Raw genomic sequence first — 12,393 nt, forward strand, 5'->3', positions numbered from 1 at the left:
TCTCGCTTCAACGCGAACTAAGCGGCGAAAACAGTGCACGGCGGACTCTGACCTCGTCACAGATCGCTTTCAAGATAGGGCCCGTGTGGCAGCGCCATACGCAGCAGCCACCGCACGCTTTCACTCGCACATATCGCACATACAGCATACGGCGGTCGGCGACGATGTTATCGCCCTTTGACTTTTTACGGAACATCACGGCGACGCCAACGACAGAAATGCGCCTGAGGTGTCCATATAAATGCTATTGTAATAAAGTCTGAGCTTCTCCCGAAAGGCGAATCATCGATTGCGATAGCGAGCTAGATACGAAGTAAGGATTGTAGTTTTATATCAGCCGTATAAATTTGTAAACATAGGCACACTGACTAAATTAACAAGCATGGTGTCACGCGTGCACAAGCAAACATGAACACATCTCACTCGATGATCGCGGAAACTCGATCACTGTCAAAATGCTGGGGCGAGGAAGCGCGGTAGCAACAGCGAGCGAATTGACCTTCGTGCTACGTCTCGCATCAGCGCGAACTAAGCCGCGAAAACACAGCACATGGTGGACTGTGTCCCCGACGCATGATGGCTTTCAAGATACAGCGGCCCGGGCGGGCGCGCGCGGCCTCCGGAGTAATGCTTAATGCTATCGCGCAATAAATGTTTGCTGAGTAGGAATTTTCGGCAGAGAAAACTGCTAAGCCAGGATGTCTTTTAGGTAACTTATGCAAAAATTTACATAAGAAGAAAGTCTACGAAACACCGCCAACTGATTCGTTCAGGAGGAGCAAATATGCACCCAAAGCAGCCATAAGCAGCTGCGCAAAACTGACCTCAAAACTAAACCTCACCGAACATTCAAATTGCTCATCAGGTTAAGGAAGAAGAAGCTGCTGCTGACCTTATTCAGATAATTATTCGAAAATTTATGCTCCATATTAATAAGGAATAATCCACCCATTTCTTGGCCGATCCCCCTTTGTGGGTAGGAGCCACAGACGTGATAGGCCAGTGGCGCACCGACTTGGGGGGAGGGGGCGGTTGTTTCGGGTCTTGTAACCCCCACGCGTCCAGCCCCACCAGTCCAACGTGTAACCTTCACGCCTTCTGGTTCACCTTGTCATTAAAAGTCAAGAGGTGGCTTGAGCCGAATTTTGCCCGAATTTCTGATTAACAAAAACACTCTATCACTGGCTTATTGTCTATTATTCATTCACTCTAAAGGACTTGAAGTAAAACGCTGAAGAAATTACACATCGTCAGCAACCTTGGTGTCATTATTATAATTATTAGGCGTTTTATTTGCTGCTGGATTCCTCTGGCTAAAGCAAGGAAATTGCACATTATGCAAAAGTGCTTGGATTGCCCCCCCCCCCCCCCCCCCCCCCCCACCCCCGCCGGCAGAAATCCTGGGTGCGCTACTGTGATAGCTGATAGGCAACAACTCGCTCGGAACCACGGTACAGTGTACTTGAAGGGTACACTTCTAGTCAAGGAGGTTGAAAAAGGAAGTTTTCAAACTTTTTCAACCTCCTTGCTTCTAGTACACTGTAACCACGGCGTAGAGGTGGATCCATTGCTCGTCAAGGATGTAATGCACGTTTCAAACTTTCGCTGCATAAGTGAAGCTGCTACTTCTCATAATTTTTTGCCACTATACGCACAAATACCGACTTCAGTTCTACATATGGCTACAGCACATCGCTTTGATATTTAGTAGGTCTGCTTAATTTAATTCCACAAAATTTTCATATGCTTTGATTCGGGATGATTACCAGCGCCACCTAAAGGCACATAGTTGTGCTACAGGACGCTTATTGACGTCAACTCGTCCACATGCTCCGCAAGCGATGCAATCCGTAACAGATGTTTGCGCTCACGGAATGTCGGTAGTTTCGTCTGTTTCGTCCGCCTACTGGCTTTGTTGTATGTGCATCGCTTTCCTGGATTTTCGGGGAGAAGAAAGGAGCGTGGCTGGGCTCTGAGCCAGTCCATCGAGAAGCCCTGTCATTTGTGTTCATCGCGCCGGACGAGTGTGTAACGTTATCAACGCACGTCGCCCAACACCTTGAGTCACGCCGCTCTAGTGTCCTACGTCAGACTACGAGCTTTCGTTTTACGAGCAGCTGACGTAGAAGCCATCATTACGGCGGGATCTCTCGCTGCACTCTGAGGAGTTTTGACCTTTCCAGTTGTATCAACGCCACAAAGAAGGATGTCCGCAGACGACTTGGAGTCCAACCCCTTTTACAAGCTGTTGCAGGTAAGAATGTTCCAATTCGTTTTTCGATGTGTGAAAGTTTTGTTCTTAAGTAATGACGTCGTCATTGCAACTTTGTGAAGTTGAGAACGTCACTTTGTCACCTAGCGTCGCCGGTGGCTGCCGCGATCCTGCTTTGAGGCGTTTGTTCCGTGTTTGGGCCACTGCATGACCTCATGCATTTGTGTGCATCAGCAGGTCGTTCTCAGTAGCAAATGATCAATAACGTTGAATATTTCGCTTACTTGTGCAACCTCTCACTTACCTGCCTGTTCTCGTCTGTTTCCCTCCAAAGACGACGTATCGATCGAAGTACGAAGATGCTCAAGCAAATTGCTGGCTGGTATGCGTACCACACGCTTCGTCGCTAAAAGGAGTGAAAATAAACTCAAAGTTTGTCGGTGAGTTGTATTAAGAGCCTGTAACTCGCATCTTATTTACCTGCTACACTAACCGACGTGAATTTTGCCACTCAAGTTATTTTAAGGTAACTGGTGTAACTGAAGGCAGAACCAAAATATTTATGCATAACATATTTTGTTTTGTTGCTGCCATGCTGGTAGCTAATACGGTTATTCGTAATTGGCATTTATTGAATTAAGTTAACAGCCATTTACCGTTACCAGTCTTATGGTAATGCAATGTTGGAAATGGACGAAAGGACACTTTCAAACTAGAAACCTTGCTCAAGGAAATCTAGTTGCAATCAACAAATGAGGTCATAATTATTTCTTGCATTACATATTCTCACCAGATGCCCACATCTTGAGGCCATCACCACTTTTCAAAGGGTGAGAAAAAATGCACATTCTTCTTACATTTATTTCTTCCTAAATGTAGTATAACAAGTGCATAAGTATATTTCTCAGCTGGCAAGCATTATCAGCAGTTGTCTGTCTTAATTGCAGGCAGTACACATTCTCTGGAAACAATTTGCAAAAGAGTGTTGAAGTCGATGGGGCGGAGATCAAAGCAGTTTCAGGTATGTGTCTTTGACAACACCTTTGATCTTGCAAATCACTTCAGGCGATCAATGTGGTGAGACAACCTAGTTGGTTGCTGTAGCTCTCATTCATGTTTGCAGCGCGAATTTCATAAATAAGTGGACTGGACAGTGCTCATTCAGTCTACTTGTCTCTTTCTGTGTCAGTGTTTTCTAAGTCTCTGCTGCAAATATGAATGTGAGCACTTCAAGCAAAACATTCACATCGATAGTAAAATGACGAAACTATTGAAGTTTCATGGAAGGCAAGAAATTGTCTACCTGACAGTAGCATAAAGGTACAGATGGGTTTCTCAAAAAAGAAAGTTCCACAGCTGAAGAAATTCGTTTGGACCAGGGGACGAAGTTTTCTTCAACTGCAAAGCTTGATTTCTGAGAAATTCGTATTAGTTTCCTATTGAGCTTCATGCTACCGTTGGGTGGATGACAAGTTTTTCCATTTCGCATCAGTTTTTTTGCTTGACGGCGTACTTTAAATTAGTCGGAAAAGTACATTCAGTCTAATAATTCTGCCTTTATTAAACAGTTGTCACATTCATAAGAATTTGAAATTGTTGTGCAAAGTTCCCTAACTCTTACATGTCGTAGGAAATTGTCCCAAAATTGTTCTGTTGTCTTGTAGTCAGTCTTTTTTTTTCTTGCACTACATGTACTGCCATAAACGTGAGACGTAGGCTAATGACACTCTGACTTGAAGTTCCCTTGCTAACTTTTCATGGCATCATGAGATTTGGACAGCACCTGCCCTGTACTAGTTGATTATTTATAAACAAAGGATTACCTACATTGCATTCTGAAGGAACCAGAGAGTCAGCCTAGCGAGTTTTAAGAACTGCTTCTGCACCTGTTGCGGGGGCTTAGTGGCTGTAGTGTTGCGCTGCTAAGCACGAGGCCACGGGATCAAATCCCGGCCACGGTGGCCGCATTTCGATGAGTGTGAAGTGCCAAAACAGCAGTGTCCTGTGCATTGGGGGCACGTTAAAGATCTTCTGGTGGTCAAAATTAATCCGGAGTCCCCCACTACGGCTTGCCTCATAATCAAATCGTGGTTTTGGCACGTAAAACCCCAGGATTCACTTCAAGAACTACTTCTGCACAAAAATGACCCAAGCTGGCAAAATTACTTCAGAAGCTGAGACATCGTGCAAATTGACTGGTGCGCACGTTTGGGCACAAAATTCAAGAAAGCAAACATTGTCATTCATTTTGTCTACCAATAACCATCCTTTTTTTCTGCCATATAAATGTAAATCGAGCTTTGAAAAAATACTTCACCATACTAAACCAACTTGCTGCTGCTCTTTAGTGCAATAGTAAGTTAGTTTAGCCAGTAGCGCACCCAAGATTTCTGCGAGGGGGGGGGGGTGAATTTTGTGGTGAGGGGAGGGGAAAGCAAGTACTTTGCATAATATGCAATTTCCTTGCTTTAGCCAGAGGAATCCAGCAGCAAACAAAACGTCTAATAATTATAATAATGGCACCAAGGTGGCTGACGATGTTTATTTATTCAGCGTTTTACTCAAAGTAATTGAAGAGAGAATGAATAAAAACAAGACAGTGATAGAGCGTTTATGTTAATCAGGAAAATTCGACCTCAAGCCACCTCCTGAATTGTAATGACATTGTGAACAGAGCGTTGAAGGTACGCGTTGGTCTGGTGATGCTGGACGCATGGGGGGGGGTTACAACACCCCCGTCGGTGCGCCACTGAGTTTAGCATGAAGACAATACACACAGATGTGTGTATTGTGTGCTATCTTAATACGTTCATGTGAAATATATTTCATGTGCATCTATGTATTCTTTTTTGCAGCTCTAACTGAACATTGCATTTTCTTACCCTGTAGGTTTTCCTCATGAGTTCACGGTGAAGATTCTCGGTGAAGAACTTTGCTACAACAGGGTACAATATCTTTTGTTAGAGCATGTTCCACACATTATGTAGCTTACAATATTGTAGGAGGGATGTTCCGAAAGTAAGTTTCGCCATTTATTTTCACACAGCAACTTTATTGCCAAAACAAAGTTACACCATGGCATCATGCACTATTTTTCCACATAGTCGCCACTGACATTGAGACATTTTCCGTAGCGTGCAATCAGTTTGAAGAAACCACTCTGGTAAAACTTGGTGCCCTGGGATGCAAGGAATTGTCTATCGCACAGCCTGCTCCACCTCAGAATTGTTTTGGAAGTGGCATCCCGAGAGTGCGGCTTGTCCTGTACTTAGTAATGTTGTTTTCATTTGTGGATGTGGAGAGATGCCCACTTCGACCTTCATCCTCCGCACTCTGCCTTCCTTCACTGAACATGCAACACCAGCGAGCAACCATTTGACGAAACATGACCTCTTCACCATACATGATCTGTTGGCGTTCATCGATGACGAGCACTCGAGTCCCATGTGCCCATTCATATCGGATAAGAGCACACACTTCCATTGGCGACTGTTGTCAGCACACGTCTGTCTGCCATCGTGATTTGTACTCGAATAACCTCAGGCACGCCGGTCTGCTGCTACTCTGCGCTCTGCGCATGCATCATTCCTCCTGCGTTGACGCTCCTTCCGTCGTTGAACCAGCACCGGGCGTGGATTCTTATGGTGATTGTTTGTGTCACCTGGTGTACCATGTTCTCTTTAAAAAAAATGACGAAGCTTACTTTCGAAATGTCCCTCGTAATAAGACTGATACTTGGGCTAGTTGGTTGAAATGCATACTTGCACGGCAGCACAAATCACACATGTAATCAGAAGAAGGACCACGGTTGGTTATGGCTGGTATGGTTTTTTTCTGCCTTAGTCTTATGCATGCATGATTTCTTCTTGGTGTGTATTTATTTTTTTCGTTACTCCCAATCAAGTTTAGTTGCTAGTTCAGTGCTGTGTTTCGTGGTGCTTTCTTCTCTGTGTATGTGTGCGGCTTGTGCTGCTGTTCAAATATGCACATTAAGCATTCAGGCTTTTTACCTTTTTTTTTCTTTCTTCTTTTTTTTTTCTTTTGAGCACGTAATATTTCAAGAGCTTTGGGCTTGCCTTACTGATGTGTGTTATGACCAGAGTGGCCAGTTACACTTACCACAAGCAGATTTGTGCCTGCGGTGTTTGCTGAGTTGTTTGCAAGATTTTTTAGTAGCTTATAGGTGTTCAAGCTTTTAAAAGGGAACAATGTTTTGATGTAATATATTGTTTCACATGGTTAAATAGCCATAGGGCTTAACATTCTTTTCGATGAATGATTGTTGGAAGCAAAAGAAAGTAACAAAAAGCTACAGCTACCATTGTCAGTGCTTGAAGTAATACAAGGGTTGTGTGGGTGAGGTTAATGTTATTAAGTGTCTGAGACATTAAACTTCTTGATGCCATTGCATTTAAAGTTGGTGCTACATGCACATTTTTTAATTACATTAAATACCAATGCAGTAAGATTGTTTGCAATCATAATATTGTCAGAAGTATTATTTACCAGGTAAAAGTACACATTATGCCACTAAAAGTATGAATAGGTATTTTTTTTATATTGAATAGTATCAGTTTACTTCAGAAATGTGTTCCTTGTGGGTAGTCCTGTCTGGAAGCTAGCCCTAGAAATGAGAGTAAGCATCACATGCATTCGATGGTCTATTTCACAAGTGACATTCAGTATTAATGCACTTAAACACTTTAAAGGTAGGACCATGTGATTGGCAACAAACTTTGATGCATTAAGCAGTTAATGTCATCTTTGTGCCCACGTGGTATAGGTTATAAAGTAGTTTTGTAATGACTGCGAGTTGCTCTTTACCTCTTCAGTATTTGTCTTTATCTACCTCTGAAAGCACTCATGAAAGCCAAATTTGAAAGTGCATTTTTAATCCAAACTAGTTGGACGTTTAAAATGATACTTCTGATGAAATATTCTGTTTGCTTAAGGCTATTTTGTGGCACAAGTCGTGGCACTTCTTTGAACTTTTTTTCGGAAGGCTATCAACTTGTTGAAATAAGTTCATCTGGTCGTCCTGGTTTGCAACCAATCTGAAGGTTGATCACTGTTAGAGCCTACGTGAAAACATGAAAATTGTTATCAGACATACTGCTTTTTCGATGGTAGTCTCAACGTTATATTTGTTAATTTTTCAAAAATCCAAATAATTGAATTTTAAGCTCAGTCTTACTTCTTTAACAGCCATATTTTTCACTAAAGAACGACAATGTGCTCATGCGCTTGTGAATATATATCAACTAGCAAGTTAGAGTTGGTTGTGGTATTTGGGCATGTTGCATCTGTTGCAAATGCAGTACTAGAAAGAACATTCCCCTCATGAGGCAAGAGCATTTCACATTATTGATGGTCTTATTGGCTTGTCAGAGCGGGAGCTGGCTGACAAGACAATGCTTCCAGAAAAGCATATTTCTTCAGTGAGTCAGCCTCGCCACTATTCTTGCAGCAGGAAAATGAACGGCTTGTTTGTATCATGGGAAAGGCATGCGAATAACGTAGCACGCAAAGACTGAATTCCACAGATGTACCAGAACTTAGTCACTACTTTGTGGCTGCATCTTCCGAGTTTCCTTTGATGTTCAATTTAATGTTCTGGTACTGAAGCATTCTTTGCACAGTAGTCAGACGCAAATAGTCTGCACTTCAGGAAAAAGAAGAAAAAAAAATGAAGAAAGAGATTCGTTGCTGTTACCATGGCTGATTTGTTAAAATATGCTCAAACATTGACTTGCTTGGTGCAGTGGAGCTTGCTGTGTTAGCGCTCTTTAATGTATGAAATTATTGCACTGTCTGAAATATATCAAACCACAGTTGACATTTGGAAACTCCGATAGATGGCTTCCGCCGCTCTTTGAGCATGATTCATGATGGCATGTGACTTCGAACTAGGAATTTTTATGTGCTTCATTTGCCACGCGGGGCTTTAAAATGTGCTGTAGCATAACCACCTTACAATCTGATTGCAGAAGTTCAAGCAGTATAGAGTTCTGACCATAAGCAGGCCTTTTGAGGGTGCATCATCAAATTCAGACATGGTAGGTGTTTTGGTAAGTGTTTTCTGTAGACATCTAAAAGCGATAAGTTAATCTTTTTTTTTTTAGCGCTATACATCTTGCATTTTCACCTGCTTTTGTAGGAAACCAATGGCTCCCTCACTCCTGCAGATTTGGAGAAGTGTCTGTCCTACAAAGAGTGAGTTTGCTCCTAGCTTTATCCTGGTTTTGTGTATGACTTATTTAACAGCTTTATTGACTCGGTATAGGTAGAACCTTTGCTTCATTGCTGCAATTTGCTTACTGGTATGGGAAACTTATAGTTGGAACCGAAAAAGTGTACATGCTTTTTACTAAGCAAGCCATCATTAGCAGTCAAGTCAAAACCTTGGTCTGGGCTAGTTGGTTCATTATGCTAATGAATAAGTAAATGGCACAAAGAGATAACTTAAAATAGGGATGCAAATCATGGATAAATCATATACACGATTGTCCATGGGTGTTTTACTTGTACCTCATGTGCTCATCTGTTTTTTCTTTCTTTCGTGCCGTTTACTTATTCATTAGTATAATTAGTGGTGCTGCAAGATGTAAAAGGGCAAGAGGCCACCAAAGTCGAGCTGGTCGAGTTGGTGACCAGTCATCTTAATGTGCAAAGCAGTGCACAGAATCGCGATATAAAGCAGCAGAATCAATGGACAATCAGTGCACTAGCAACTATGTTTTATTTTAGAAAAGCGGAGTTAATATAGTTAATATATATATTTTTGGCAGGCTTTGGTCTTTTCTCTGAATCATTAAGTGTGTTACGCTGACATTGTGCGAGTAGACTGAAAATAATAGAATGTTCAAGCTTTGATTTAAGTTATTTTGACGAGGCTTCTGTACAGCGCTATCATGTTCTAATCCTGACCTGATGAGTCACATAGGCTAATAGTTTTACTTGGGGAGGAGCAACAGCTATGTTACGTTTGAGAAAACTTGAATGTGGTTAGTGTTGTTAACAATGCTTGTTGCTAACCTGTTAAGGTCGTGAGAGATGTCTTGTTGGCTTGATATGGTCGACTTGCAAAGGTAACGTGGAAGGCTAGCACCCAGTTATGTGACAAGCCTCTCTCTGCCTTTTTTCTGCAGATCTCTGACCTACCTTCGGAGTTTGCCTGAGCATGTGCCACTTCTCAAGGAGCTGGATAGGAAGCTGGAGAGCTTCTGCGGCACCTACATGATTCTGCCTGCCTACTTGCATGACACTGCACAGAAGCTTAAAGACATAGTCCTCTGGGCTGTGAATGTGAGTGCCAGTTTTAAAACCATACGCCATGCCTAAACTCTGAATCAGACTAGACTTGTGTGCACTGATAGAGGGAACACAATAGTAGTGGATGGCAGTTTGATGATGCTCTGTCCAGCTGTGGTTGCTGCTTAGTGCTTGTTAGCAAGAAGTTCCCTTAATACTAAAGAAACTAGCACCACTGTAATGTGTTTTCTGTGTGTGAAAACTGTGTTGTATGCGATGTTCTTTTTGTGATGCTGCTCATTTTGTTCTATTTAAAGATTCCTTACAGGCATCGTATGATGCATAGGGTAAGCAGGGCACTACAGTAAAAAAATTAATATGTGGGAACAGAGCAATATTCGCATATGCAACATAAAATGTAAGAACATTAGATCATAAAAAAAAGAAGAAATACAGCCCATAAAGCAAACAAAGCAACAATGAACAAAGGTAGACCCTCTAATGTCAGTCAAACGATGGTAAGAAAGGCAAAAATAAAAAGCACAAGAGTTCGAAATTGAAAGCATTAACTTGGTCGTACAACAAAACAGTCTACTAATGCATAAAAGTAAAAAAAAAAAGTCATTTGATGTTGTTATCAGTGAAATGTAAGCTCATGAGCTGGCGGAATTTGTCTAATTTGTTTTAGCATTGACGAAATCGGGAACAGCATTTCATAACCGGATGGCACATGGAAGCACTTACCATTTGAATGCATTAGGGCCTGGGGATGCTCAATGCTTTGATGTCCCCTGACGTTAGTCTTCTCCGCACGGCTCTCGCGCCTGAGTTAGTCCGCAGGTGGCGCTACCATCAGAAAACTCACACTATCACTCATTGTAGCTACATAACTACGACACCGACTCCCATCATCACATGCGTGTCTTGCAGGGAAGCCAAACATTAGGTGAAGCCAGAGTTGTGCAGTGAAGACGGAAGTTGGGTTACATGGGAGAGTTGAGCATCCCCACCATATTTATGTCCCAAAACACCTTTGGATACTTTCCTGGAGATAAGGTCAAACAACCTACCAACTTGTATGTATTAGTTTACCATACACAACATTACAAGGAGCTGTTCTTCAAATTTAAAAGGACCTTGAACCACTTTTTATCAAAGTCGAGAAATGCATTTGAAGTTAAAATAGACTATTTAAGAAGTACCTTGCCCCAAAAAGTACTTCAATGCATTCAGAAGAAGGAGTTATCGGCAATCGAAGGTCGCGTATGATTCCGTTCGCTGTGCTCCCGTTCCTTCTTCAGTGCCTTGCACTGCGAAGACTACGGCAGAGCGGCGCTGCTTACAACGCTCTGCCTACTGAACATCACAGTGGTGCGGAGTTAAAATTTTATTTTGGATGTTCACGTAGACACCACTACTTCCGATATTGGCACCTATGACGTGCCAAACATAGCCAAACGCGGTTGTCCACAGCGAGACACAGTGCACTCAGCCAGTGGATTTATCGGGGCACCCCGCTGCACCCGCGGTATCTACGCTACGTAGCAGACCACAGCTACATGCAACTGTAGTGCGTATGTGCAGCGTTTGCTTTGTGCACGACAGGGCTTGAGTGCCTGCTCGCGCTCATATGCTCCACTCTGGCCATGCTACGTGGTGTGGACTGGCTTTGTCCTACACCAGCTTGACCGACGGATAGTAGCCACATCCAACTTGCACATTTTTAAGCGCTATCGATAGCTAAATACGAAGCGAAGTCTGCCAAGGCGCCTGACCAGGAGAGGCCAGGAGTGAGTGTGCGCTGGCAAGCGTGTGTGTGGTCTGACCTTAAGTTTCATGTGGTTTGGGGCTAGTTGATTGTTCGAAACTAGTCGAAATTAGCGAGACCCAACAGCTATGACACCGTTAAGTAGGGTGGCCAAAGTTTAATTCGTACGTGGGCGGCTGCGGTCGAGCATGTGCTGACCGTAGTCGGCTTTTTCCTGAAGTACATATTATTACCAAAATTCGAAAGCAGATTTTTACTTACTTCAGCCTGTTTATTAAATTGCATCAATAAATATACACAATAACAGTAGGAAGAAGCGCACTGATCCAAACACCCTTCTTGGTTGATGTCAACTATTGGCCAATAGCAGCCGTGTATGATCTGCTATATTTCGAAATAAAGCGTCCAGAGAAGAGTGAGGAGCAGGAGTCTATTGAAAAGAGAGCGTATGAAAAAAGTTGACTTTGCGCTCCGCTTGCGAGCTCTACGCGCCGTGCATGACTGTAAAATTTGGCTGAAATGTTCACAGCAGCGTACGCTATCCACAAACCGTGTTTTTTCACCAAGCCTGAGGGGTTGTTCGGGACCCCGTTGAGGTGTTGCCATCAATTGTTATGCTTTGCATTGTCTTGCACATTATCAAACTCCTTTTAGTGGCAAAAGCATAAATTAGCAGTTTTACTTTGATCCTTGGAATTTTTTGGACAAACATCCAATTAAAGGAGTACCGACACAAAATTTCAAAGTCGAGATAACTTGTGAGATCTATTTCTTTGGACACACACACGTCACCTACAAAATATCAGCGGCAAATCTAGCTTAAAGCATATTTAAAATCAATTAGTATAAGGTATGTGCGCCCAGAAAAGCGCAAAACGCAGCACCTCGCGACATTGACATCAACAAAGTGGGTTTCTAAACATCCCAGAGCATAACAACAACAGCGCTATGTCACGAGTTTCTGTTGACTACCATCCTCCTTGTACGTGCTCTTGCTCGTCCCACGACCTAGCCCTTCATTGCCGTGCGCACTGCCAGTCTTCCTCAGTTATTAGGTGTAGTGGGATGCTCTCTGTGTCGCTGCAACAGTTTTTGTCGTGCCCGTTAAGATTTCCCGCACTATCTGCATTGACTGTGCTGTACTAACCATGCACAAAACGCG

General features: G+C 42.9%; 1 protein-coding gene across 2 annotated transcripts in view; it reads left to right on the top strand.

The window, feature by feature from the left end:
- The window catches only part of LOC119446154 (ankyrin repeat domain-containing protein 27), a 32,367-nt gene that overhangs the window by 1,919 nt on the left and 18,055 nt on the right, over positions 1-12,393 (top strand). Inside the window, exons 2-9 of one of the 2 annotated variants that reach the window (XM_037710510.2) lie at positions 2,184-2,254; positions 2,547-2,652; positions 3,006-3,042; positions 3,160-3,233; positions 5,102-5,157; positions 8,200-8,280; positions 8,370-8,425; positions 9,361-9,517. In XM_037710510.2, coding sequence (XP_037566438.2) covers positions 2,184-2,254; positions 2,547-2,652; positions 3,006-3,042; positions 3,160-3,233; positions 5,102-5,157; positions 8,200-8,280; positions 8,370-8,425; positions 9,361-9,517 — 638 coding nt within the window. The remainder of the gene's footprint in view (positions 1-2,183; positions 2,255-2,546; positions 2,653-3,005; positions 3,043-3,159; positions 3,234-5,101; positions 5,158-8,199; positions 8,281-8,369; positions 8,426-9,360; positions 9,518-12,393) is intronic. The other variant, XM_037710511.2, reaches the window with a different exon arrangement.

The sequence above is a fragment of the Dermacentor silvarum genome, chromosome 3 (genome assembly GCF_013339745.2).
Source record: "Dermacentor silvarum isolate Dsil-2018 chromosome 3, BIME_Dsil_1.4, whole genome shotgun sequence".
Classification (NCBI taxonomy): Eukaryota; Metazoa; Arthropoda; class Arachnida; order Ixodida; family Ixodidae; genus Dermacentor; species Dermacentor silvarum.